The 22,922-nt window shown below is 44.8% G+C and overlaps 1 protein-coding gene across 2 annotated transcripts in view; it reads right to left on the reverse strand.

The window, feature by feature from the left end:
• The window catches only part of DDX31 (DEAD-box helicase 31), a 68,057-nt gene that overhangs the window by 44,273 nt on the left and 862 nt on the right, over window positions 1-22,922 (reverse strand). The window contains exons 2-13 of one of the 2 annotated variants that reach the window (XM_028090511.2): window positions 18,228-18,484; window positions 18,047-18,122; window positions 16,986-17,029; window positions 15,452-15,522; window positions 14,447-14,511; window positions 9,271-9,315; window positions 7,880-7,921; window positions 6,817-6,881; window positions 4,945-5,064; window positions 4,729-4,835; window positions 3,482-3,717; window positions 2,586-2,762 (exon numbers count right to left, since the gene is read on the reverse strand). In XM_028090511.2, coding sequence (XP_027946312.1) covers window positions 2,586-2,762; window positions 3,482-3,717; window positions 4,729-4,835; window positions 4,945-5,064; window positions 6,817-6,881; window positions 7,880-7,921; window positions 9,271-9,315; window positions 14,447-14,511; window positions 15,452-15,522; window positions 16,986-17,029; window positions 18,047-18,122; window positions 18,228-18,484 — 1,305 coding nt within the window. The remainder of the gene's footprint in view (window positions 1-2,585; window positions 2,763-3,481; window positions 3,718-4,728; window positions 4,836-4,944; window positions 5,065-6,816; window positions 6,882-7,879; window positions 7,922-9,270; window positions 9,316-14,446; window positions 14,512-15,451; window positions 15,523-16,985; window positions 17,030-18,046; window positions 18,123-18,227; window positions 18,485-22,922) is intronic. The other variant, XM_088019177.1, reaches the window with a different exon arrangement.

A 22,922-nucleotide genomic window follows, 5' to 3' on the forward strand; every position in this document is an offset into this window, starting at 1 on the left:
CAAATCTGCATTCAGCTCAGTCAATGCCCCGTGACGGGCACCTGTGGTTGTCTCCGATTGTTTGCTATTACACCCAATGCTGTGATCAACACCTTCCCAGATAATCTGTTGCACACGTGTTTCATCACTCCCTTGGGGTAAAACCCTAAAGGCAGTCTTCCTGCACCACAGGAGGTGTCCACTCGAAAGGCCTGCCAAGGGCATGCTCAACGTGGCCCGAGTCACAGCACGGTGAGTGGCTCAGACTTGGCCGTGTCTGTCTGTCAGCAACAGAAAAAGGAATACAACCAAATCACTAAAAATGTGGAAAAAAGGAAAAAGTGATGCCTCTCCTTCCGCTTGGGCACAGCCATCACGCCACTGGGGTGTACCTCATTCTGGTCCTTCACATGCATCTCCTTGGTCACGTGACTGGAAGGTCCGGGCACACCTCAATGAGCATGGTGGGTAATGACAACCAGCACACACGGCCTATGTTCTGTGGGCCTGAACTTCGCCTCATCTGCACAAAACCCCATGAGCAGTACTATCACCACCCCCACTTCCAGATGGAGGAACTGAGGCACAGAAAGGTGAAGTCACTTCTTGCCCAAGTGACGTGCACACGGCAGAGGATTGGGCTGGCACCTGTACCTAGGGAGCTGTGTTCCAGAGCCGGCAGCCAGGCCCCGGGGAGGGGAGGACAGCTGCACTTGCCCAGAGTGCTTCACGGTCTTTAGAAGCGTCATGTTTAATGGATACATTGTAGATTGAAAATAAGAAAAAAAAAAATCAGGAAAAGTTCATAAAAGCCTGTGAGATGTCCTGTGGACTGGACGTAACGTATTCAGATTTGGAGTAAGGAAAAAACTGCCAAACCCGGAGCATTCCTCACAGCGATCAGGCGGCAACTTCTTCAAATGGCAACTGCTCCCTAACACGCACAAACATGGTCAGGGCCACATCAACCACCAGGGAGACCACACTAAGGTCACATGGAGCAGCGGCCAGGAGGATGGGACTGGGCTGGTTTTAGCTTAGCAAGGGATGAGAATGCCAGTAGAACGGTATCTAGAGGTACTGCCTCCCACCTTCTACCCATCTCATGAGAAGGCCATGAAGGCTAAATACTTAATAAACAGAACAACACAAGTGGCAGACTGACCATTCGGGAAAGAGCGAGAACAACAGTAGTAACAGCACCTACACCCACAGAACCCGCACGAACCAGGTCCTACGCTGAGCATGTACTCTGCATTCACTTAGTGCCTCACCACGCCAACCCTGTGAAGTACGTACCAGTATCCCCTCCCTCTGAGAGACGGGCTAACTGGGGCACGGGAAGGTGACATGCTCTCCTGAGGTCACACAGCCGGTAAAGGCAGAGGCAGGACCAGAGCAGACAGCCGTGAGCGCCCTGCTGGACCACTGCCCTTCGAACGTGAGGCAAACGGTTTGAAATAATTTCACTACAGAGCTTTTGCATGGCCTCTTCAAATTCCTAGATGCTCCCGGGCCTATGTCCAGCTCCCTCGTCACCCTCCCACCCGCCCTGCAGAAGGCCTCAGGTGAAAAAGACCCAGAGGATGAGGAACAAACGCTGTAAATGGCATTAAATTATAAAATCTACAAACTCAACTGAATCAGGGACCTTGAAGTTGAAAACCAAGCACAAAGGCTGGACTACTCAGGAAATTCTATCCAAACTTGTGGTAAATAAGAAGCAATGTCCTTGAGTGACCTTGAGCAAGCTCCCTTTTCTGAGGCTCCACATTCTTAATTATTAAAACAACAAAAGCAGGCACAAGAAGGGGTCTGGACTTGATGACTTTAATGTCTCCTTCAGCTCCAAAGATGTTGTGTATTTCCAGTCAAGTCTTGCTCCAGTTCCTGGTCGTCTCCCCCTAACCGTCTTGCGCGCCTGGTCACCTCCTTCTAGGGCAACATGGCTCCCCCTTGCAGGGCCTGCTCGTCCTCCTTCCACGCCAGCGTGATCCCCTCAGTCTGCTCTCCGCCGACCCCCTCAACGGAATGAGGGCCATGCGGTTCAGAATCTAAAATCAGGGAGACGCTCTTCTCTTCTTCCAGAACAACAGGACTACTCAGAGCCGAGACAGAGCTGAGACCCTGAAGCCCCTCTCCCAACCAAGGTGTTAAGAGTGAAAGCGCTGTATCTTGTTGACAATGACAGCAGTCGCGCTCAGCAGTACCATATGGGATCCACAATTTAGCTCCATTAATGCTCTTAATTTGAAGACATCAAGCCCTAATTACACACTGGGTACTAAAAAGGCAAAACCCTTCCCTGGTGCCAGCTACTTAGTGGTACTCTGTTGCCTTAACAGCTGGTTGAGGCAGACTCGGGCCAAGACGGGCCTGTGAGCTCTCTCAGGTGGAAGAGGGCAGCTCCCAGAGCAAGAGCGCATGCAAACAATAGACGCCCTTGCCCATGCCACTGATGCAGCCATGGGGTCTGCTTCCAGTGCCAGCAGGTCGCCCACCTGGGGCACGTCCCCACCCAGCCCAGTGGGGTCCGAGAGGGAAGGCCGCGCCAACCCCGGAGGACACACACCCGCCTCCAATCCTGGGGCCGGCACGGTGCTTACCTCCTGCTCCATGTTGCCGTGCAGCCGCAGGAATTTTAATGGCGTGGAGGCAGATGGTAGCGGCCCTGACGCCGGGGCCCCGGAGCGGCTCTGCAGGGTCTGTAGGAAGAGGTGATAGTGGAACTCCACCAGCTCACAACTCGAGAAAAAGACGATCATCTTCTGGTCTTTTTCAAACTACATCGGTACAAAGGGGGGAAAGAACCACCACGTTTTTAAGATCAGGTGACACTAAAATGAGGTCATTCTCTAAAATACACAGTCCTGCCAGCCCCATCTGGAAACGGGGACAGACAGCTTTGAATGATTTTACAAAAATAACCCTGATACAACATGCTACAAAGAGGAGATGAAAGGAAAATGGTAGAGCTGTAACTTCGACCGGGTTTCCCAAATCTGAGACAAACACACACGCTGTAGGCTGGGGCTATGCGCTACTGTTCTCTGCACACATCCAGGGCTTGCCGTGCACGCAGCAGACGTGAGGCTTCACCCTCCAGCCCCTGCACCCACTACTCTCCCACATACCACGGAGAGTTAGCACGCGATCCCGTAAACACAGAAATACTGGGATTCTTTCAAAACCAGGAGCATGGGCCCCTCCGTCTGCCCACATTCAGGATGTTTCTGCTACCTGTGATGCTCCTGGTTCTCAGGCCCAGAGGAGGATTAGGGCAGATTTCATGTAGAACGTAGCAGCTATCCCTGACCTCTGGTTCTTTACTACAACCCTGGAACTGCTGACTGGTAAGGTCTGCGTTCACGAACACGGTTGAGTTGGAAAACTTTTTGAGGGTCCCTCAGTTCGCTGCTATCAACACATGACACAAAGAAAATGGGACCTTCTTCCCTCGACTGAGCCGGGCCTCGAGTGTGGGCCTCACATGTGGGCCCACCTTGCACTGCTGTAGGATGAAGGCCGCCAGGGAGACGAGCCTCAGTTTGCTGGGAACCAGTGTCACATGCTGATCGAGACTCTCCGGAATCGCAAAGCTGTCCGGCTCAGCACCAGCTGGGAGAGGGGAGGCCTCAGGAACTGCTCTGCCCTTTGGGTCAGACTGGCCACGGTGTTCATCCAGGACAGAAATCCTGACCGGATTGAGCAAGCTGATATCAGCTAGCCGTGTCACACCTTGGAGCAAAAGTGAAAGAGGCAAAACAGGTGACAGGCACACAGTGTGAGGTTAGTCTCATACGCGCACCCCCCACACCACACGTCCAGGCTGATGAAGAGGCTCCCTATGGGCAACACCAGGGCCGCAAGGGCCTGCCCTGTGCTCGATCTGGTGGAGGAGGCCCACTGATTCCGCACCAGCATTTCTCAGCTGTGACCTGGGCGAGACCACTGAAAGGGGCACTAACAGCTGTCTCCCCCGCCCCGCCCTGGAAGGGTTCTACAGTTCTATCTACTGATAAAAGGGTGTCACAGGATTCTGTCATAGGGTTTTACAGGTTTACAGGTCTTCTCAGAACCTTTATTGTGCTGACACACACCAGGAATTTCTAAGAGCAGGAGGAAACGTGTGGCATTCCCCAAACTTCTGAGCACAGAATCATGGATTATCTCTCAAAATTAATGTTACTTAGGATTCATTTTGAGAACTGGTATGTGCACACTGTCATAGGGCCGGTAAAACGTGTAAACCAGACCTGAGAACATGCGAGCTGGGTTGTGTTGAGAGGGTGACTGCCAAGCCTCAGTGCCCTGTCTATGAAAGAGAGCTCAGAATGTCCATCTCATGAAGATAGAGACAGAAATGAACTTAGGTCTCTATTTAAGGGTCAACGCTCTTTGAAGAGAAAGGCAGGCTGATACCCACAAAAAAACCTCATGAAACCTCTGGATGGACGGGAGTCAGCCTCTTCTCTTCCTCTCACCCGGCCACGAGCACCGGAAGCACTCTCCTAACTGAGGTGGCTCTGGATCTGCCCTGCCCTCCGTCCCACACCCTGGGGAGCAAGGGAGAGCCTGATGTGACTGGAAGAGGGAGGCAAGACAGGAGTCTGAAAAGGCAGTGCTTTAGGGACACCTGCCTCCTCAGCTTCTGCCCCCAGCGCTAAGAACCACTGCAGACAAATGACACCCGTTACATCTACGTCTTCCCTCCTGGTTAAGAACAAAGAGCATTCCTTTTCAACTCACCTTCTGTGAGTGTCGCCGACAGCAAGACGTTCTGTCGTTTCTGGCACTCAGCATTTATAGCATTGAGTATCACTGTGATATCCTTTTCAAAACCCAAATCCAAGATTCTGTGGTTTCAAGAGAGGGAATTTTACTCCACGTGCAAAGTAAAGACTGTAATGAGCCAGCAGAAGCAGCTCTTTTCTGCTGCTTTTCATGCTTCTGGGTGAGGCTCACCTGTCTGCTTCATCCAAAATCAGCCACCGTATCCGACGAAAATGAATGTTCTTTGTGGATTTTATATGGTCCACCAGTCGCCCAGGAGTTGAGATAAGAATATTTATTCCTTTGCGGAGTCTGTTTAAAATTATATATCATAAAAGAAAGTAAATCAAACGGGCCTATATCAATAGAAAACACCAGAAATAGGCACAGGAGACAGATTCATGTCTAGTACCAACATGCACAGCGTGAAGCCGTGACAAAAGCGATGACAAATGGGTACAAAGATGTACCTGAGTTTCCATCTTCCTCCAAAGTTTCTTCCATATAGAATGTAATTATTAAGATCCAAAATTATATTAAATTCATAAAATCTTAAATTTGAAAGGAATCTTTACTATATAATCCAATGCCCTTTCTCTGATCCATGGATCCTTTCTTTCTAGAACATTCCAGATAGACGGTCATCTAGCCTGTTCTTGAAGGTTTCTGTGCCAGGGAACCTCCAACCTAAAGGAGTTATCCCACACAAATGTGATCTAACGGCTGGAATGTTTTCTTACACCGAATCTTTTTTGTAACCTCCATACAATGGGGGCCCAGCTTTGTCCTGTAGACTAAGGAGAATAAATCTAAGTTCTTGTTCCCAAACATCCTTTACCCCATATTTCCATAGCAATTAAAGCTTCCAATTTTTAGCTGAGTATATTTTCCAGCCTCTTTTGAACTTAAGTATGGTCGTGTACCTATGTTCAAGCATGGGATAGAAGGACCAAGGGAATATGCAGAAACCACAAGGATCTCTGGAGGGAGAACGTATGATTATCTTTGTTCCCGCTGGCAGGGAACAAGATGTAATGGCTGGAGCTCTAACAACTCGCTAAGAATATGGAGTATCCTTAAAAATGGAAGCCTCACTTAGTGGTACAAAAAGATAGAAGGGACTTAGATCCTGATACCAGAGCACCATGCCAGCCTGGGATGGGTTACCATCAGGCTTCTTAAATGTGAAAGAAAAAGAAAACTGCCATATGTTTGTGCCACTGTTGTTTGTTGTTGTTATTTATAGCTGAATCAAATCTAACCAATACCTTTAGTTTTCAAGTTTAATATTTACTCCTGATTACAAACTACACACAGGACTGGGTGTTACTACTGAGCATTAAGATACAATACAATAGGGCGCCTGGGTGGCTCAGTTGGTTGAGCGACTGCCTTCGGCTCAGGTCATGATCCTGGAGTCCCGGGATCGAGTCCCACATCGGGCTCCCTGCTCAGCGGGGAGGTCTGCTTCTCCCTCTGACCCTCCCCCCCTCATGCTCTCTCTCTCTCTCATTCTCTCTCTCAAATAAAATCTTTAAAAAAAAAGATACAATAAAATGTTTCAAAAAGCATACAATTTGGGATTTACCTGTTGCAACATTTTCTCTGACCCCCATTACCACTTCTAATACAGAACTAGGAATCAGTGTTTTGGATATAAAAAGCAAAGTTTAGAGCATTATGTAAGTTTATGATCTTGTTTTTGTAGAGCCAAACAATAAGACCCTAAACTCCCAATGCAGACAAAAGAGAACTGCCAAGAGGGATGGACACCAAACAGGGGGGACTAAGGGATGCTGGGGGGGGGGGCAGAACCTAAGAGTATAGTGAGCATCGCTACCAACCACATCAGAAGAGAACCCCTTGTAGGTTCATCAGTCTTTCTTAAGACAACACCGTCAGGAAGTGACCGCTCCCTGCTGCCTCAATCTGTCCCTATGCTCTGGGACTATGAAGCACAGTTTGAGAAAATGCTTTCTCCAGGTTTAGAAGGACCAAAGCTCATTGAATAGGACAGCAGAACAGACAGATCCAAACAGGAATGGATAACAAAGGTCCCCATACCTGGCCTTTTCTGATTTCCTTCTCTCTCCTCCCATCAACACTCCAGGCACAATCCAGGTAAATGGCTACGGAATGATATCAGACAAAAATCAGTGAAAAGCCCCCCCCCCTTTAAAGATTGGATTTATTTATTTGACACAGAGAGCGAGCCAGAAAGCATAAGGTGAGGGGCAGGGAATGGGAGAGGGAGAAGCAGACTCCCCGCCGAGCAGGGAACCTGATGTGGGGCTCAATCCCAGGATCCTGGGATCATGACCTGAGCCAAAGGCAGACACTTAATGAAGTAAGCCACCCACCCAGGTGCCCGATCAAAGCCCCCTTTACTGAAGACACAGAGACTGATTCCAAATTCTTTTTCCTTAGAGAAGCTGGAAGGGAAGACCCAGGCTTCTCATTGTAGGAGGTGTGACTGTGCATACACAATTCCTAGACATTGCCCCTGCTGTGGATACTAGCAGCAGTCACTTAAATTACAGCTCTATAGTTTCTAGCACAGCGAGAGAAATGGGAGCTTTCCAAATGATTCCAGTAGCTTCTCTGCCTTTCCCCATGGAGCCCGAGTTGAAAACACATTTCCCTAAGTCTACTGCCTCTTTTTCCTTTCTGGGTACAATAAAACCCAAGCACAAACCTTCCTTTCTCCCCACCCCTGACAAAAGAAAGATCGATTCTCGATCTAATTTGGTAGGCTGGCAGACTTTGGCTCTGAAGCCCTCTCTCGCTTCTTTCTTAAACCCTACGTGTGGCTCTCCTGTAGCTTTCCATGTGATCACTTCGTGGTTGTCCCTGTGAGTCTCCACGTGTGGCTTGCCAGGGACCATGGTGAACAAACCACAGGACTATAAGCAAAGGAAACACTAGTCAACTAAGCTAGAAATCAGCAGTTAGTAAAGTCTAGATCAGTAAAATCCTACAAATTATACCTGGACAGAGCAGAGAAACCCAGGGAATCCAGAAAAACTGAAATAATTCCTTGCCTTTTGAAGACGAAGACTGGTAGACTTTTCTTTTCTCAAAAAGTCAAGGAAAACAAAGATAAAACTGAAGTCACGGCTCACCTTACCTTAAGCAGTTTCTGGACAGTGTTAAAGCTTTGCAGAGCCAGCTGTGAAGAGTGAAAAGTTACAAGTAATGAACGAGGTTGTTCCCACCTGCCCCCGCCGCCCCTGCCCTGCCTCAGCCCCAACCTTTTAAAAACCTTTAGACAATGTAAAGTGATTAGGATTCCAACTCTGACCTTAAGATTTAAGAAAAACAAAATCTGATATACAGCATCTACTCAGAACAATACACTTTGTTCTTACACTCCTTCTGGAACCTGTCAGTTTGGAGAATGTGGACAGAGATACTGCGTCCACTCCTTGGACATGTACAAAAATAGTGTCTTGTGCTCCCTCTGCTGGCTCAAATTCCCAGAGTGCCACACAGAGAAGTACAAGTCTACGGTGCACACGGATGGAGAAGCGGAACAGCATCACCCTGAATGTGCCTCCCTTCAGGAAGACAGAGAACAGAATACGCAGGAGGGAGTAACCTGGAATAGCGGTCAACAGGCTAGCCTCTGGGCACACTGCTTTAAAGGTCGTAGGAGGTACTCTTCGAATATGCCAAATAGAGCACTGAGAGGTGGTCACTCCCCAAGTTTACTAAAGGAACAAATTCCAACAAGCCCAGTGGAAACCAGAGAAAGTGAAAATTAATGTAGGTTATAACCATTAACAACTATCAAGAAGCCTCAACATAATCCCTTTATCCAAAGATACGCATAGAGCTTCCATATGCTTAGTATTCATGATGCATCTTAGGGAAGTATCAAGTTTGCTGCTGTAAAAATTTAAATAGCTTCATGCCTGCTCCTTCACAGGACTGAGCTGAGATAGGGCACTGCAGGCTGTATAACAGGCTAAGTAGAAACCTCCATCTCCATGATCAACTCTCTGCAAGGAAGGGATTATCATTTGATATAGAAAACAGACACCCTGATCTAAACTTCCCTCTCTAGGCAAATAAAATAGATCAGATAGAAGGATTTCCACCAAGAAAGAAGAAAAATGTCAAGAAGCTTAACTTTGAAGAACAAGTAAAATTTTTGGTACAGTAGCCTCTTTAAAAAAAAAGTCTATTTTAGGGTCGACTGCTCTAATTTTTCATTAAGTTATAAAACAAACCAAAAAAGTAGAAAATGTAATTATTTTAATTCCTTTTAAAAGTATAGAAATTTATAGTGTCGTGGGTTTTTAGACAATAAGGAAATGCTTTTCCATACTTAGCTTATGATTTTCAAAAAGAGTACTCGAATTTTTCTTCTTGATGGGAACCAAAAGGATGGCCCCAGGCAAAGGTAAGGGTGCAGCAGGGAGAAAAATGGTAAAACCCACTTTTAAATTCAAAAGGATCTTACTTCCAAAAGGAAAGTACCTGCTTACTACCCATCCCGCAAGTGAGACTGCTTACCTCTCTTGTCGGCACCAGTACCAGGGCATAGGGGCCATCACTGCGCTATTGACACAGAAGGAAAGGAGTGCTGTGAGTGGATGAATGAAGGTCACAGGCCTCCAGGTGGACAGAACTCGAGGGTGGCCACTTGCACACGTCAGCAACAGTCTCATTAAGAAAGGGACTCCGATGCCCACTACCCTTATTATTATGCAACCTTTAGAACAACCTAGCTTGTTCTAAAGGTTCCAGCCCATGCAATCAGACAAGAGAAAGAAATATGTATAAATCTGCAAAGTAGGAGGTAAACCTGTCATTGTTAGCAGATGATATTTTATCCTTAAAAAAAAAAAACCAACCTGAAGAGAATCAACTGAAAATCTACTACAAAAAAGACAACTCAGTGGACTAGCTGAATGCAAAATTAATATACACAATCTACAGCCTTCTGATGTAAAAAAGTTACAAAATACAGTGGAAGGGGGAAAAAAATCACAGCAGAGCAGCAACAAGAAGCTTGACAAAAAATGTTCAAAATCTGTGACAGACATTTTAAAACACTTCTGAGGAGCATAAAATAAAATTTGAATAAATGGGAAAATGTATCCTATTCTTGGATATGATGCTTCCATATTACAAATACGCTAACCCTAAGTCAACCCACCAATGTAATGCAAACCTAACAAAACTGCCACAAATATGCATATATGCACACAACATATATAATACTTATATTCAGACAAGCTGATTTCAAAGTTCCTATGACAAATAAATGTGCAAGAATAACCAAAATGTCTGAAAAACATCAGATGTTAAAACAATTTAAAACCAACGTAATTTAAAAAAATTGAAAGTGGCATATAAATTGAGATTACAACAGCAAATAGAACAGAATCAAGTATGCACAGAATTACAGGAAATAAGGTGCATTTTGTATCAGTAGGGAAAAGATAAATTATTCAGTCTTCAAGAACAAAGTCAGAAAAGTCAAGGTGGAATCAAGTGAGCCTTTTTACAGATGACATAAAACTCAGAAACTATAAAAGAAAACACTAATAAATTCTATTATGTAAAAGTTTTTAACTTCAGAATGGGAAAATAATACCTAAACGAAATCAAGTATAAATGACAAAATGAAGGGAAAACATGCCACACATAAGAGAAAGGCCCAATTTCCGTAGTTTACAAAGGTCTATGATTCAAATAAAAAATAAAAATAAAAAGACCACAACAACTTAAGTAGAAAAATGGAGAAAGAACGTAAATAGCCAATTTCTGGAAATAAGAATTCAAAACATGGCTTTCACACATGTGAGATGTTCAACTCCAATGTCTGCCAAATGAGCCAAACCAACACAGCGGGTGGTGTCACGAGGGCGCGGGCGAGCAGGGGTTCCTAGGTGCCCTGCTGCGGGGAGGGTGGCTTCACCCATTGGAAGTTCAACTGTGGCGTCATCTACCAAATAAACAGGCCACTTCCACTTCTGGGGATTTCTCTAAAAGATGCACCCGTAAGTACGCATAAAAAATAAACATTTTACAGACTGTGCAGTATGTAGAAAAGCCTTGTTTGTAGCAAAATACTGACATAATGTAAATTCTACCAAGGAGGGACTGATATGGTAACTTACGGTAGCGACAGGCAGCAGGATACTAGGCAGCCATTAAAAAAGCAAGGCCGATGGGCAGGGCACTGCTAAGAAACTATCCCCAAACATATCAAGAGAACAAAAGCAAGGTACACATCATGCACAGCAAGCAACCACTTGTGTATCAAACCAAACACAAGAGAAAAACACACACACAGAAGCTAAAGGGGGGAGGGAACTCTGTACGCTCACACTTGCTGTCTCTGCAGAGATGAGCCCCCGGGAGGACCTGGCAACCCGCACCCTGAGAGAGCTGTGCTGCGTAGGGGAGAGGGGGTGTAAGACTTACTTCCCACCATGTACTGTTTGGTACTCTTTTTAATTTTTTAACATATACGTTATATCTAAAAAAATAATAACAAAAATAATAGTAAGAGAAAACAAAAAAAGTAACCCAATAAAGGTCTCAAAGTCAGTGGTGTCTTGCATCTCTAAAGTGCTCACAGACACTTAGGAATTAATCAAAACAATGTTGGTGCAGAACCTAAGTGCAGGTTTAGAGCAGATTCAATTACAAGCATGGTTTTCATGTTTTGCATAGGAAACATTTACACACAAGGAGAAAAGGATTTGGAATTCAAACTAGAGCCGTCTGTACTCGACATCAAGTCTGCGAGGCCTAGGCGAGGAATGGTAAACATGTTAGTACAACAGTATCAACGTGCCACAATGTGACGTTAGGAGATTCTGACATTTCAAAAGGTGTTACTACACAGAGAAGAAGAAAGAAAAATCAATTCCTCGCAGGGCAGAAGTGAGTAAAGAAGGATGGATGTGTTGTTAAAAAAAATCAGAGCCCAAATAACTGAAAGAGTGAAAACACAGAAAAGCAATCCGTTCCCATTCCATCACCAAAGTAATTTACGACTCTGCTGGGTGCCTTGAGTTTGCTGCTCCCTCCAGATAGGTTTTTTACAGGTCAAATCATTTTACAATGAACTCCAAGGGTCTCTATTGAATATTACTTGAAATAAATGAACTAAATTTGGACTTAGAGAACTCTTTTTACAGAATATTTCAATCTTTGAAATAGAAAAAATAAAAATAACAACATGGCTGGTGAACGTATCCAGATATAAGCAAATCAAATCGTTGCCTTTCAAACTAGCCACATGCCCACACCTTGGACAGTGACAACTACCGCTTCATGAGCAGGTACTGTTACTAAAAGCTGGACACCAGCTCTCCACGCTCCACGTGCATTAGCTCAGGAGCCTCAGGGTTACCCCAGGAGACACACACAACAGGTGAAGTCACTGAGACACAGAGGGATGAAAGGGTTTGCCTAAAGACACACTCGCACCTAGGCTTTGAGCAGAGCTGCCCACCACATGGCCTCCCTTAGGTACGTACTCTAATCTCTCCTGTCCTCAGGTCACCGGCCTATGAAATGAGACCATTGGGCTGGAACTACAGGACCATGCCAGCTCAAATATTCCCCAACTCTCCAACCTTACAAAAAACCAAAAAAAAACAAAAACAAAAACCCACTACTAGCAAGAAATTCTCCTAGAATTTATAAATGGGTAAGACTTTCCCACATTATTGTAATACCTGGCCTCTCTCCTCTAACTAGGTACCAGTACAATGCTAAATCCTTTATATGAATTATCTTACTGAAAAGTGCCCAATGGGAAGAAAAAATCAGTCACCAGTAGGAAATAAATTCCTCACTTATCCAACTCAGAGGAAACCAGTATTAATAGTTTCTTTCTTGTCTTTTTATGCACGCGTGCATGTGCACGCACACGCACACACACACAGAGTATTATTTATGAAATCAGATCAAACTGTACATACTGTTTTGTACCCTGCCTTTTTTCAATTTCATATGCAAGAACACTTGTCAAGTTCACAAAGAGAAATTGAAAAAAATACCACTTTTAATGTCTGTGTAAGGTTCCATCACTTGGATGTTGTGTAGGATTTGTTTTATTAATTTAAAATTATTTAAATAAAGTTAAAGTACAATTTAAAAACTCCTTTCGAAATAAATTTAGGCTTACAAAAAAATTACACAAATAGTACGAAGAACTCTCTTACACCCTTCTCCCAGCTTCCTTAAACGGTTATTAATTCTCAAAATCCCAGTACAATGATCAAAACCAGGGAATCAGTACTGACGTGAAACTGTGAATTAATCTGCAGCCCGTATCTGCCCTCACTGACTGACCTTGCAGCATCCCCTTCCCAGACAGGACCCAGTTTAGGACCACATGTTGCACTGAACTGTCATGCCTCCTTCGTCTCTTTTAACCTGGGGTAGTTCTTCAGCATTTCTGTTTTGGATGACCTTAATACTTTCGAACAGCATCAGCCAGCTGCGTTGGAGAAGGTCTCTAGATCTGCGTTTGTCTGATATTTGCTCAGAATTAAATCCGGGTGACACCTTTGGGGCAGGACAACCACAGAAGTGGCGCGGTGTCCTCTGGGCACCTATCTGGAGGTGCATGAGGCCGACACGTCCCAGCACTGGGGATGCCCACACTGATTGCCTGGGTGAAGTGGTAGCAGCCAGGCTCCCCAACGTAAAGTGACTGTTTGCCCTTTGTGATTAAGACGTATCTTGTAGGGAGATCCTTTGAGACTAACTAGGTAAATATCCCATTTTTCATCAGACTTTCACCCCCTCATTTCAGCATCTGTGATGTGTGACACAGTATTACTAAGGCAATGGCCAGACGGTGATGCTCTACTCCATCACTTCTATGTTTCTCCACTGGAATTCTACTGTGCAAAGGGTCTGTCCTCCTCCCGTCTGCTTATCTATTTACTCAATAATTTGTTTCTGTCAGTTTGTACTCATGGATGTTCGTTTTAGCCTGTGGGCTATTATCCAATGCTATCACTACTTGCTTGTCACTCAGTATCAGGTAGGGTGGACACATGCCTAATTCTATCCGTCCAAAATGAAAAAAAAGAAGTAGCCAATTAACTCCTCTCCTCTGCTTGTGTACCCACCTCACTTCCTATTTCAGATCTCACCACATCCTCTCCACTGAGGATAATCAGGACGTATTTGTGGGACTCTGGGCTGGGTCTTCAAATGATGCCTGCGCCTCTGGAGCCTGGCAGTTAACGTGCCTCCTACAGGACCTGGGGAACCCAATTTTGGCCCCTCTGGCCCAGGCACTAACTAAGTGTGTTTCCCAACTAAAGACAAGTATTCTACCACTGCTCCCCAAGCTTCCATTTCTTTCTGTAAACTTAGGGTAATAGTAATACCTGTAACTCACTGGGTCTGGGGTGGTGTTTAAGATTCAAGAATATACAACACAGGCAAAGAATCCAGCACAACGTCTTACACGAGGAACATGTATTTTACACGTTTCCTCTTAGACCTGCCGTGATGATTACAAAATATAGTTATTCTATTCTACTCTGGGCACAATCCTCAGATGCAATGTGTTTATGTAATAAATGAATCAAAAAGAAGAAAATAATGTTAAATGGAAACAGATTCTTTTGGTCCCAGAATTACTGCTTTGGTTCAGGTCAATGCTGCTTATGTACTATGAGCAATAACAGAAAAACACTATACTCACCTGTATTTTTGATTTCATTGCTTGAAGAGACTGGACCACAGGGATGCAGTAGGCAAGTGTTTTACCTTTTAAAAAAGTACAAAAGCAATTAAAATCACAGACCCTACAGATGTTAAGAATAGCAAAGACAGTAAAGAAAATGGGCTCTGCTACCTTTGGGTAGCACTCAACTCGGGACAGGAAAAGCGCACATCCTACATCCAAGAGAGGCGAAAACGGAATTTACCTGTCTGCCACAACCCCCAATTTTGTTTGTAAATCCAGTACTTCCCAAAAAACCTGCAGCTTCAGCTCCTTTATCCAGCTAACAAGGGAGACAATGACACATTTCCCAAGTTACACAAAACCTCAACTTGAGGACTACCCCTCAAAGCTAGAAAACTCCTTGAAAGTCATCCTTAACCGTGCAAATGAACTTTATGGCTAAGTGAACGACCCGCACGGCACTGATGTGCTTAGGAGCCAGTCTGAACCCTGAGCCAGCCTCTAAAGACCGTGGAGAAACCACGAAGCAAAAGCTTCGGGTTTCCACCCACCTGAATGGTGGCTGAGCTGGGAGGCGTGGTGAATAGCCAACCTGCCATTCTGGGCACAGGAGGGGCAGAAGAACAAGTCTACAGACAATTTTGTAACATGCAAAACCTGTGTTCCAACTGGCATCCAAACAGTGTGTGCTCATGCCAGAGCTGTGCTTTAGTATCAGAAATATTCATCCCCCACTGGAGTGAGGAGGGCAGCTCAGGTCACAGATGGTGGGACTGGGCAGAGCCCTGGCAGAAGCTGACTACCTCCCGATCGTTCCTGACCACAGCACAACCAACCACCCCTTTCCTTTCACTAGGGGAACAAATTTGGGGTGCTCATCAAGAGCAGGCACGGCCTCCCTCCTTCCCCCAACAAAACAAAGCCACTGCCGCCACAGACAGACACTTTACTATGGAACCTACTATGTGAGTGTGGCCTAGGTATCAGGGGAAAGGGGGCAGAAGTTAAGTGACGACTGACCTGAGCCTGTCTGCGATCTCACCAGAGCATCTCTGCCTTCCAGCAACGCAGGAATACTTTGCTTCTGAACGCTTGGGCCACACAAAAGAAAGAACACATGCTGAACTATAATATTTTACCCTCTCCCGTTTACAGGCAGAGATGCAAGATACACAAATCACACCCGCCCCCATGCTTTGCTGCATCTGCCAACTGCTACCTCAGAAGTCACCTAAACATTCAAGCGAAGGTGCTGAGAAACTTTTGATGATTGGAGGGATAAAACCTCAGTTAAATTTCTGGAACTCAGCTGAAAATGCTGAGGCAAGCCAGGGATTGGCGGCTCCAGCAAACAGATTAAAAAGGAAAATGGCACAGGCATGATGTCAAGCTGGAGGTACCACGAGAGCATACTGCCCCCCTCGCCCCCTCCTCGCCTCCTGTGACAGGCAGGGAGACACAGTAAGATGTGACGGAAAGATTCCCATGCAAGAGAGTACCAGGAAGCTTGTGAGCCATCCAGATAGCCTGGAGCTGCTTCCCAGTCTCTAAAAAACTGAGGTGTGACTATCATACACACACTAAAACGTGTGTCCACACATGTATTTAAAAACAAACAAAAAGGGCACAGAATTCATTTAAATTTGGTTGATGAAACTGAACAAAAAAAATGGGTAAGGGGGGTCCTCCTTTTATTCAAGATTCTTATTAACTTGTACATATAAGTAAAATGTGACGATTAGTAAAATGTAAAATATAAAGCATACATACTCACAAAAAGGAAGTTCACCTCTTCTCTACACCTTTTACTATTTTCCAAGACTCATTACTATTAAACATTCAAAAAAATTTTTTTCAATATTCCATTATATCTGACCAAGTATTTAATCTTTCTGGTTGCCTCTACTTCTTACTACTAAAAAATGACCAGATAGTACTTCTGAAACAAATAACGCAAGATATGTTAAGAAAAAAGAAAAAGAAGAAGATAGGAGAGGAAGAATGAAGGGGAGTAAGTCGGAGGGGGAGACGAACCATGAGAGACGATGGACTCTGAAAAACAAACTGAGGGTTCTAGAGGGGAGGGGGTTGGGGGATGGGTTAGCCTGGTGATGGGTATTAAGGAGGGCACGTTCTGCGTGGAGCACTGGGTGTTATGCACAAACAATGAATCATGGAACACTACATCAAGAACTAATGATGTAATGTATGGTGATTAACATAACAATAAAAAATTTTTAAAAAATGACCAGATAAATTCCATATTGTGGACATATTATCTTCAGGGTAGCATGGACAGCAGCGGGATGACATGCAGACATCTTCTGGACCGGTTCAGAGCTGACAACAGAAGTAGTTGGGGACTCAGTCTCTCCATTTAACAAGTGGGGGAACTGGGCGGTTAAGTGGTGTGTCAAGCCCTGGATGGGCAACAATCCGGCAGTGTTCTCTAATACGAAGACACAAATTTGCTCTGTGCTCCACAGATATTCAAATTTCACTGGTCATACCCATTCAAGTCTTAACAAAAGCAACACTGGCCTGGAACCCTTACCTGGTCATACTAGTCATGTTTAAGACCGTATTTATTGTGGAAATCTAAAAGAGAACACACAAAATAAATATTTTTAACTACCGATTTCTTGGCACAAATATAAACATATCTGTTTATGCAAATGAGGATGCAAAGAAGCAGAAGATACTGGGATAAAACCGATGGCCATGTTGAAGTTCTTCCAACCAGTGAGTGTCACCTGGGGGTGGTTCTGCCCACCATCCCCCCCTGCCCCCCTACACACAGACACAGACACACACACACACACACACACACGGCAATGTCTGAAGCAATTTTTGTTGTCCCAAGTGGGGCAGGGGATGCCACTGGTATCAAGTGAGTAGTCATGGAGTGCTGCCGAACATCCTACCGTGCACAGGACGGTGCCCGTGACAAAGAGTTATCCATCCCCAAATGTCCGCAGCACGAACCTGCTCGATGTCCCTGCTCAAACCCGTAGGTAAGAAAACAGCTTATGTAAATAACCCTAAAGCAGTGAGCTGTGACCATAGGAGCAAAGGAAATCCAGACTCCCTGAAAGTTAATGCATTTTTCTCTTACTCATAAATAAGAGTGGAAACTTCATCACGGTCAAAAAAAAAAAAAAAAATTAAAAAAAAAATCCATTTGTTCGTAGAATATCTTCATTCAATTTAACAGCAGACTACCCTTGATGTGAAAATGCCAGCTCAGCTTCCTCTCCTGTGGTCACTGTGACCCCTGCCACCCAGATCAGCCTCCACGTCCCATCTACCCACTAATTAGGAGCTTGTCCTAGAGTCCAGTAAGTGGAGCCCCAGGCCTAATCTGAATTAGGTTAGGAAAGTGTTTAGTTCTTTACAAAGGGGGTGGGGACGGAGATAAGGGCGGTGAACAGTAACCTAGGCTCACTGGGAATGTCCTCGAACAGCATCTTATCGATCTAACTTCACTCAGGTTAATCTGGAGCAGAAATAACCATTCTTTGATTTTTCTTCCTAAAACTGTCATTTCCCAGACATTCCCAAGAAATTAACCACACTGAAAAAAACCCATCACACAAGACACTGAGTGATACTTACTAAATGTGGGTGGAGGTCCAGTTCATGAAAAGCATCTGAAGTGAACACCTTTTCTTGCACCTGCTTTACTACAGGTCTGCAAATGACGAACAAAACCCAGGCGTCAGTTCCAATCGACAGAGAAAAAGGCAGAATACACTTAACTCCTCCTATTCCTGAGTGCACGTGCCCCTGAACATACCTGTGGAGCTCTGGGATTTCAGGGTTGTTTTTAAATAACGATGAAGTCCTAACGCACGGTTTCTGTTCTCGGGGTCCATCACTCACACCAACCAAAGATTTCTTCGGAGAAAACGTTTTCCGTGCCTTCCCCTTAAAAGTCCTTTGTGTTTCTTTAGCAGCAGCTTTCTTGGCCGGGAGAAATGATGCCTCGTTCCTCCGTTTCACTGGGGGAGCCTCACTGGATGCTTGGTGTTTTCTTTTGGTGGCCTCGGCTTGCTGTGTTGTTCCCAAAAGGCAAGAGCAACAAGAGATGCATTAGTCCATGAAGACAAACCTCAGAGTGAAGCCTGACTGCCCACAGAATTGCATCTCTCCCTGCAGAGATCATTATGCCCCATATGTCAAGCAACAGTTTAGGGTCTGCAATCAGATTCTTTGACTCAGTTTTTTTTTTTTTTCCAAAAAGAAAAAAACAAAACAGAACAAAACACAAAAATTTCAGCTCATTCACACACCAGACCTCACCATCCATCCTCACCATCAACTCAACCAAGATGAGGGTAAGGATCAAGGGAGAAACCTTTGTGGGGCTGAACATGAACAAATGGGAGTCTCTTTTAAGGGAAGAGAAACCCACCCTGTGAAGTGTGCACGCTAAGTCAATCCTTACTCCTAGATGTCCATCCACACAAAAAGAACAGGGGAGAGGGGGAGCGCATCCTCTCTCTCCATCAACAAAGCCTGTTGGTGGCTACACATGGGAGGCTGCATCCCAGCCCATGCCCAGGAAGCAGAGACCTTCATTACTGCTCTACCCCAGAGTGCTTGGATCGCTGTCATCCTCTCCCTCATGCTGCTCCCCCAGATTCAGATGGCTTGGAGATGATTCCTACTCCCGTTTCCATTCCAAATGAGAATTCTGCTCCATCCATCACTTCTACCACAATTATTTCCAACTCTCCTTGCCTTTCAGGTCCCCATCTGATCACCAATTACAGGCTACAACACTCGGCATTTTCTTGCCTGTTGCTTATTTCTGTAACATGGATGTGGCTACGTGCGTCATGTCCAAACTTCTCCCAGGAGAAGAAACAGCCAATTTTCTTTGAACAAACATTCTGTTTTCTTTGGTCTTCTCTTCCAATTTACACGTGAATAAAAAACATCCCCTGAGTAGCCAGGGCTTATTATTCTGGCATTTTGGTTTCTCTTGGAATGTTATTTCCCCCTTAGCTGGAAATGACGGATTCCATTTACACATCAGCTTGCTTTTGGCCATGACTGTCAGCTTCAGGCTAACCTACCAATAACAACATTTGTTTGTTCCTGACAATTACAGGACTCCTGTATCTAAATAATTTAATAAATACCAACTTCGAGTATTTACTATTAATTAACTATTGACCTGCTCCATTTTACAAATCTATTCTTACAAAGTCCCAAATTTATGAATGTTTAGATTAAAGAAAGAGATAAAAGTCAAGTTCCAGATCTGCTGAATCTTTTGCAAGGCACAATGTAATGTGCTGACATTCCTTGATTTATGGAACTCCGAGCATAAAAAGGCCTAAAAGCCACTCCCACCACGCATGGACTTCCTACTACAAGCTCCCTGACAGGTGGCCTTGCAGTAGGCCTTGCTTACACACCTTCCCTTTACTGCTCTCCATCCCTTGAGACACCAAATTCTAGGGGTTAGGAAGCTGTTTCTGACACTCAGACAAGATCTGCCACCTTGATCATCTATCTGCTAGTCTGAGGTTTGCTTTCTGCAGCAACAAAAAACAAGCTTACTTCCTCTTGTGCATCACATTCCTTCACACATCATCTAACTTTGTTTCTTCTTTGGACTAAACAGTCCAAACAGGACACAAGCTTTCAATCCTTTCTCATCCCAGTCACCTTTCATTCTCATGTCCACTGTTCTCTAAAACAAGTATTCAGAATTAAGCACAATATTTCACAGGCTTTCCACGGCTCTCAGGCTAAAATCAAAAACCTGTCATATGATCTACAAAGCCCTCTAGAAGCTGGACTCTGCCCATCCCACCAGCCTCAGCTGTCCTGGTCTTCCTTAATTCCTAGAATGTGACATGCTCCTTCCCTCCTCAGGGCCTTTGCACATGCTATTGCTATACCCATGTCTGCAACCCCCCTTTGGCTAGCTAACTCACTCATCCTTCAGATCTAAGCCTACTGGGTCCTCAGAAAAACCTTTCCTGACCTCTTCTCTCCACCTAGTCAGGCCAGGGCTCCCACTCGTGGCTCTCCTGGCACCCTTTTTCTTCGCACTCAGTACGATTACAAGCATAAAATGTAATGTTAACTGGTGTCGGTCCTCCCCATTAGACTGTAAACTCCATAAGGAAATGGACAAGTCCGTCCTGCGTGGCACTGCATCCCCTGTAGGGCTCAAATCTTCCCAAAGCAAGTGCTCAATAAATGTTCGTAAGACGATCGACACACATGGAATTATCCCTTCCCATAATGTGGCCACTATTCCACTGCTTGTTAGCTTTTCTGCCCCAGCATCCACAACACATTCATTTAAGAAACCGACTCCTCAACAGCTGTCAACAAGTAGCTTGGTTCTGAGAATACAAGGCTGGAAAATTAGCCAAGCCCTTGAGGAGATCGCAGATTAGTGGAAGAGACAAAAGTATAAAACCACAAACCCAAACCTATATTTGTACTCAGAAGAGGTGCGTACAAAGGATTACAAAAGCACAAAACAAGACTACCATGTCCTACGGCAAGGGGAAAGGAGGCCAGGAAACAGAAATGCTTCAGAGGTGGCATCTGAGCAAAGAGGAGCTAGGATGTACCTGAATCTACTAAAAAGTCAGCTCTACAACGTTAAGCAAATTACCTCCCTCTGAGTCTCTGTTCCTGTACCTGTAAAATGAGCGGGTTCTGGCAGATGACCTCTAAGGCCTATCTAGCCCTAAAAGTCTAAATACTATGTCTCTGGTATTAATAAATATACCAGATCCCAGGCAACATGCTAAGTACTTAAGAGTTATCTACTGTATCAATACAGGTACTGGTATCATCCCATTTTAAGAGAGAACACTGAGGCAGAGATGTGAGGTAATTTGTTCCAGGATCATTGGGGGATCCAGGTTTTGCTCAGGCCCTGATTCTACACCCAGGGCTCCTGAGGATTATGCTATAATACTATTTATTAACTGTATCCTGTTTGGTTGGAAAACATCATGTGTAGCTTCATCCCTTGTTTGTTTTCTAGAAGGATATACACCAAAATGTTAACCAGTTACCTCTGAGCATGGCAATGATGGGGTTTTTCACTTTAACATACTTCCCCTATTTCCTACAATAACCTCGTATTACTTGAATTGTCAGAAAACATTTTTAAAAAGAAAACACCATATACTGTTACATATAGCATCACTTAAGGTCTTGAGGCCCTCCCAAATTCACTATACTAGTTACCCGTCCCAAATCCAGGCCACTGGCAAATTTGATTGGCATACCTCTAATTCTCATTTAAGACAAAAAATGCAGATGCGGACGAGGGCACTGCAGACACCTGTCATCATCTTATTAATACACATCCTTCTGACACAGTGGTTCAAGCGATCAAAAAGCCAGACATCCAATTATTATTCCTTCAACTCACTCAAGGTGTTAATAGCGCTTCCTCTGTGTTACTAGGCACCTCCACAGCACAAGCTCCCCACTGACCTCCAGACACAGAAATTCCATTACTCAAAATGAAGCCAATACGACTTTATTTACCATTGGCATTTATTAAGTGCTTCTGTGGGCCAGAAAATATATAGAGTCTTTACGTATATTATTTCATTTACTCCACACAATAACTTTATATAAAGTAGACACTTTTGTTGTTTTTATCTATCCTTTATTTGGTGGACAATTTTATGTCTACCCTACATTTTACAATCGTTTCACAGATTGGAAAGTGAGGTTCAGAGAGGTGAAATAACTCCCCCAAGTTCACAAAACCAGCACGTTGCAAGGTGGGACTCTAATCCCAGGTCTGTCCAAGCCCCATGTTCCCAGGGGCTCTTCGGGACTTCCCTCTCCTCCTCCCAGAAGCAGCGACCCCACTGGCTAGCTGAAAACTCCTACTCCCAAACCTCTAAATCCTAAAGCTTGACTATCACTGAAAAACCACCAAAGAGAATCCTTATATGAACTCGAGGAATATCAGCTTCAACACACTGGTGGAACTGAACTTCGGCAACTGTCAATGGAATTACCTGTTGCTTTCTGGAGAAAACACACACCTTCCTTGGCACGAGCTGGTATAATTTCTGGCCTCCGTGGTAACTCAGGATTCTACAACAGATTTTCTGCCCTGCAGCCCTCCTCTATTCCAGGAGAGAAGTCAACCATCCCAGAAACCAGTTTTCAGCTCTGGCTTCGTTTAAATTTAAAGCATCTTTCCTCTCCCCAGTGAGCAGGTTAAACTGCCGCTCCGTATTTCTCTTTCCGCACTGCACGCTGGGTGAGAATCTATGCTATTTTTGAAAGCTCTTGAAAAAGACCTCTAGTCCAGTCCTCGTTCCTGAACCAAACCAACCTCCAATGAGGCAACGGTGACTGAGAGAAGTTAGGAGGTGTGGCTGGCAAGTGCCCGGGCTGCCACTCACATCCCGGCGGCAGTTCCCAACTTGGGCTGGAATCAGCCTCCCACCCTTTACCCGACCTTCGGGACCCTACAACTTGC

This window comes from Eumetopias jubatus, unplaced genomic scaffold (assembly GCF_037043125.1).
Source record: "Eumetopias jubatus isolate StellerSeaLion01/CBP00866 unplaced genomic scaffold, mEumJub1_p1.0 scaffold_15, whole genome shotgun sequence".
In the NCBI taxonomy this organism is placed as follows: domain Eukaryota; kingdom Metazoa; phylum Chordata; class Mammalia; order Carnivora; family Otariidae; genus Eumetopias; species Eumetopias jubatus.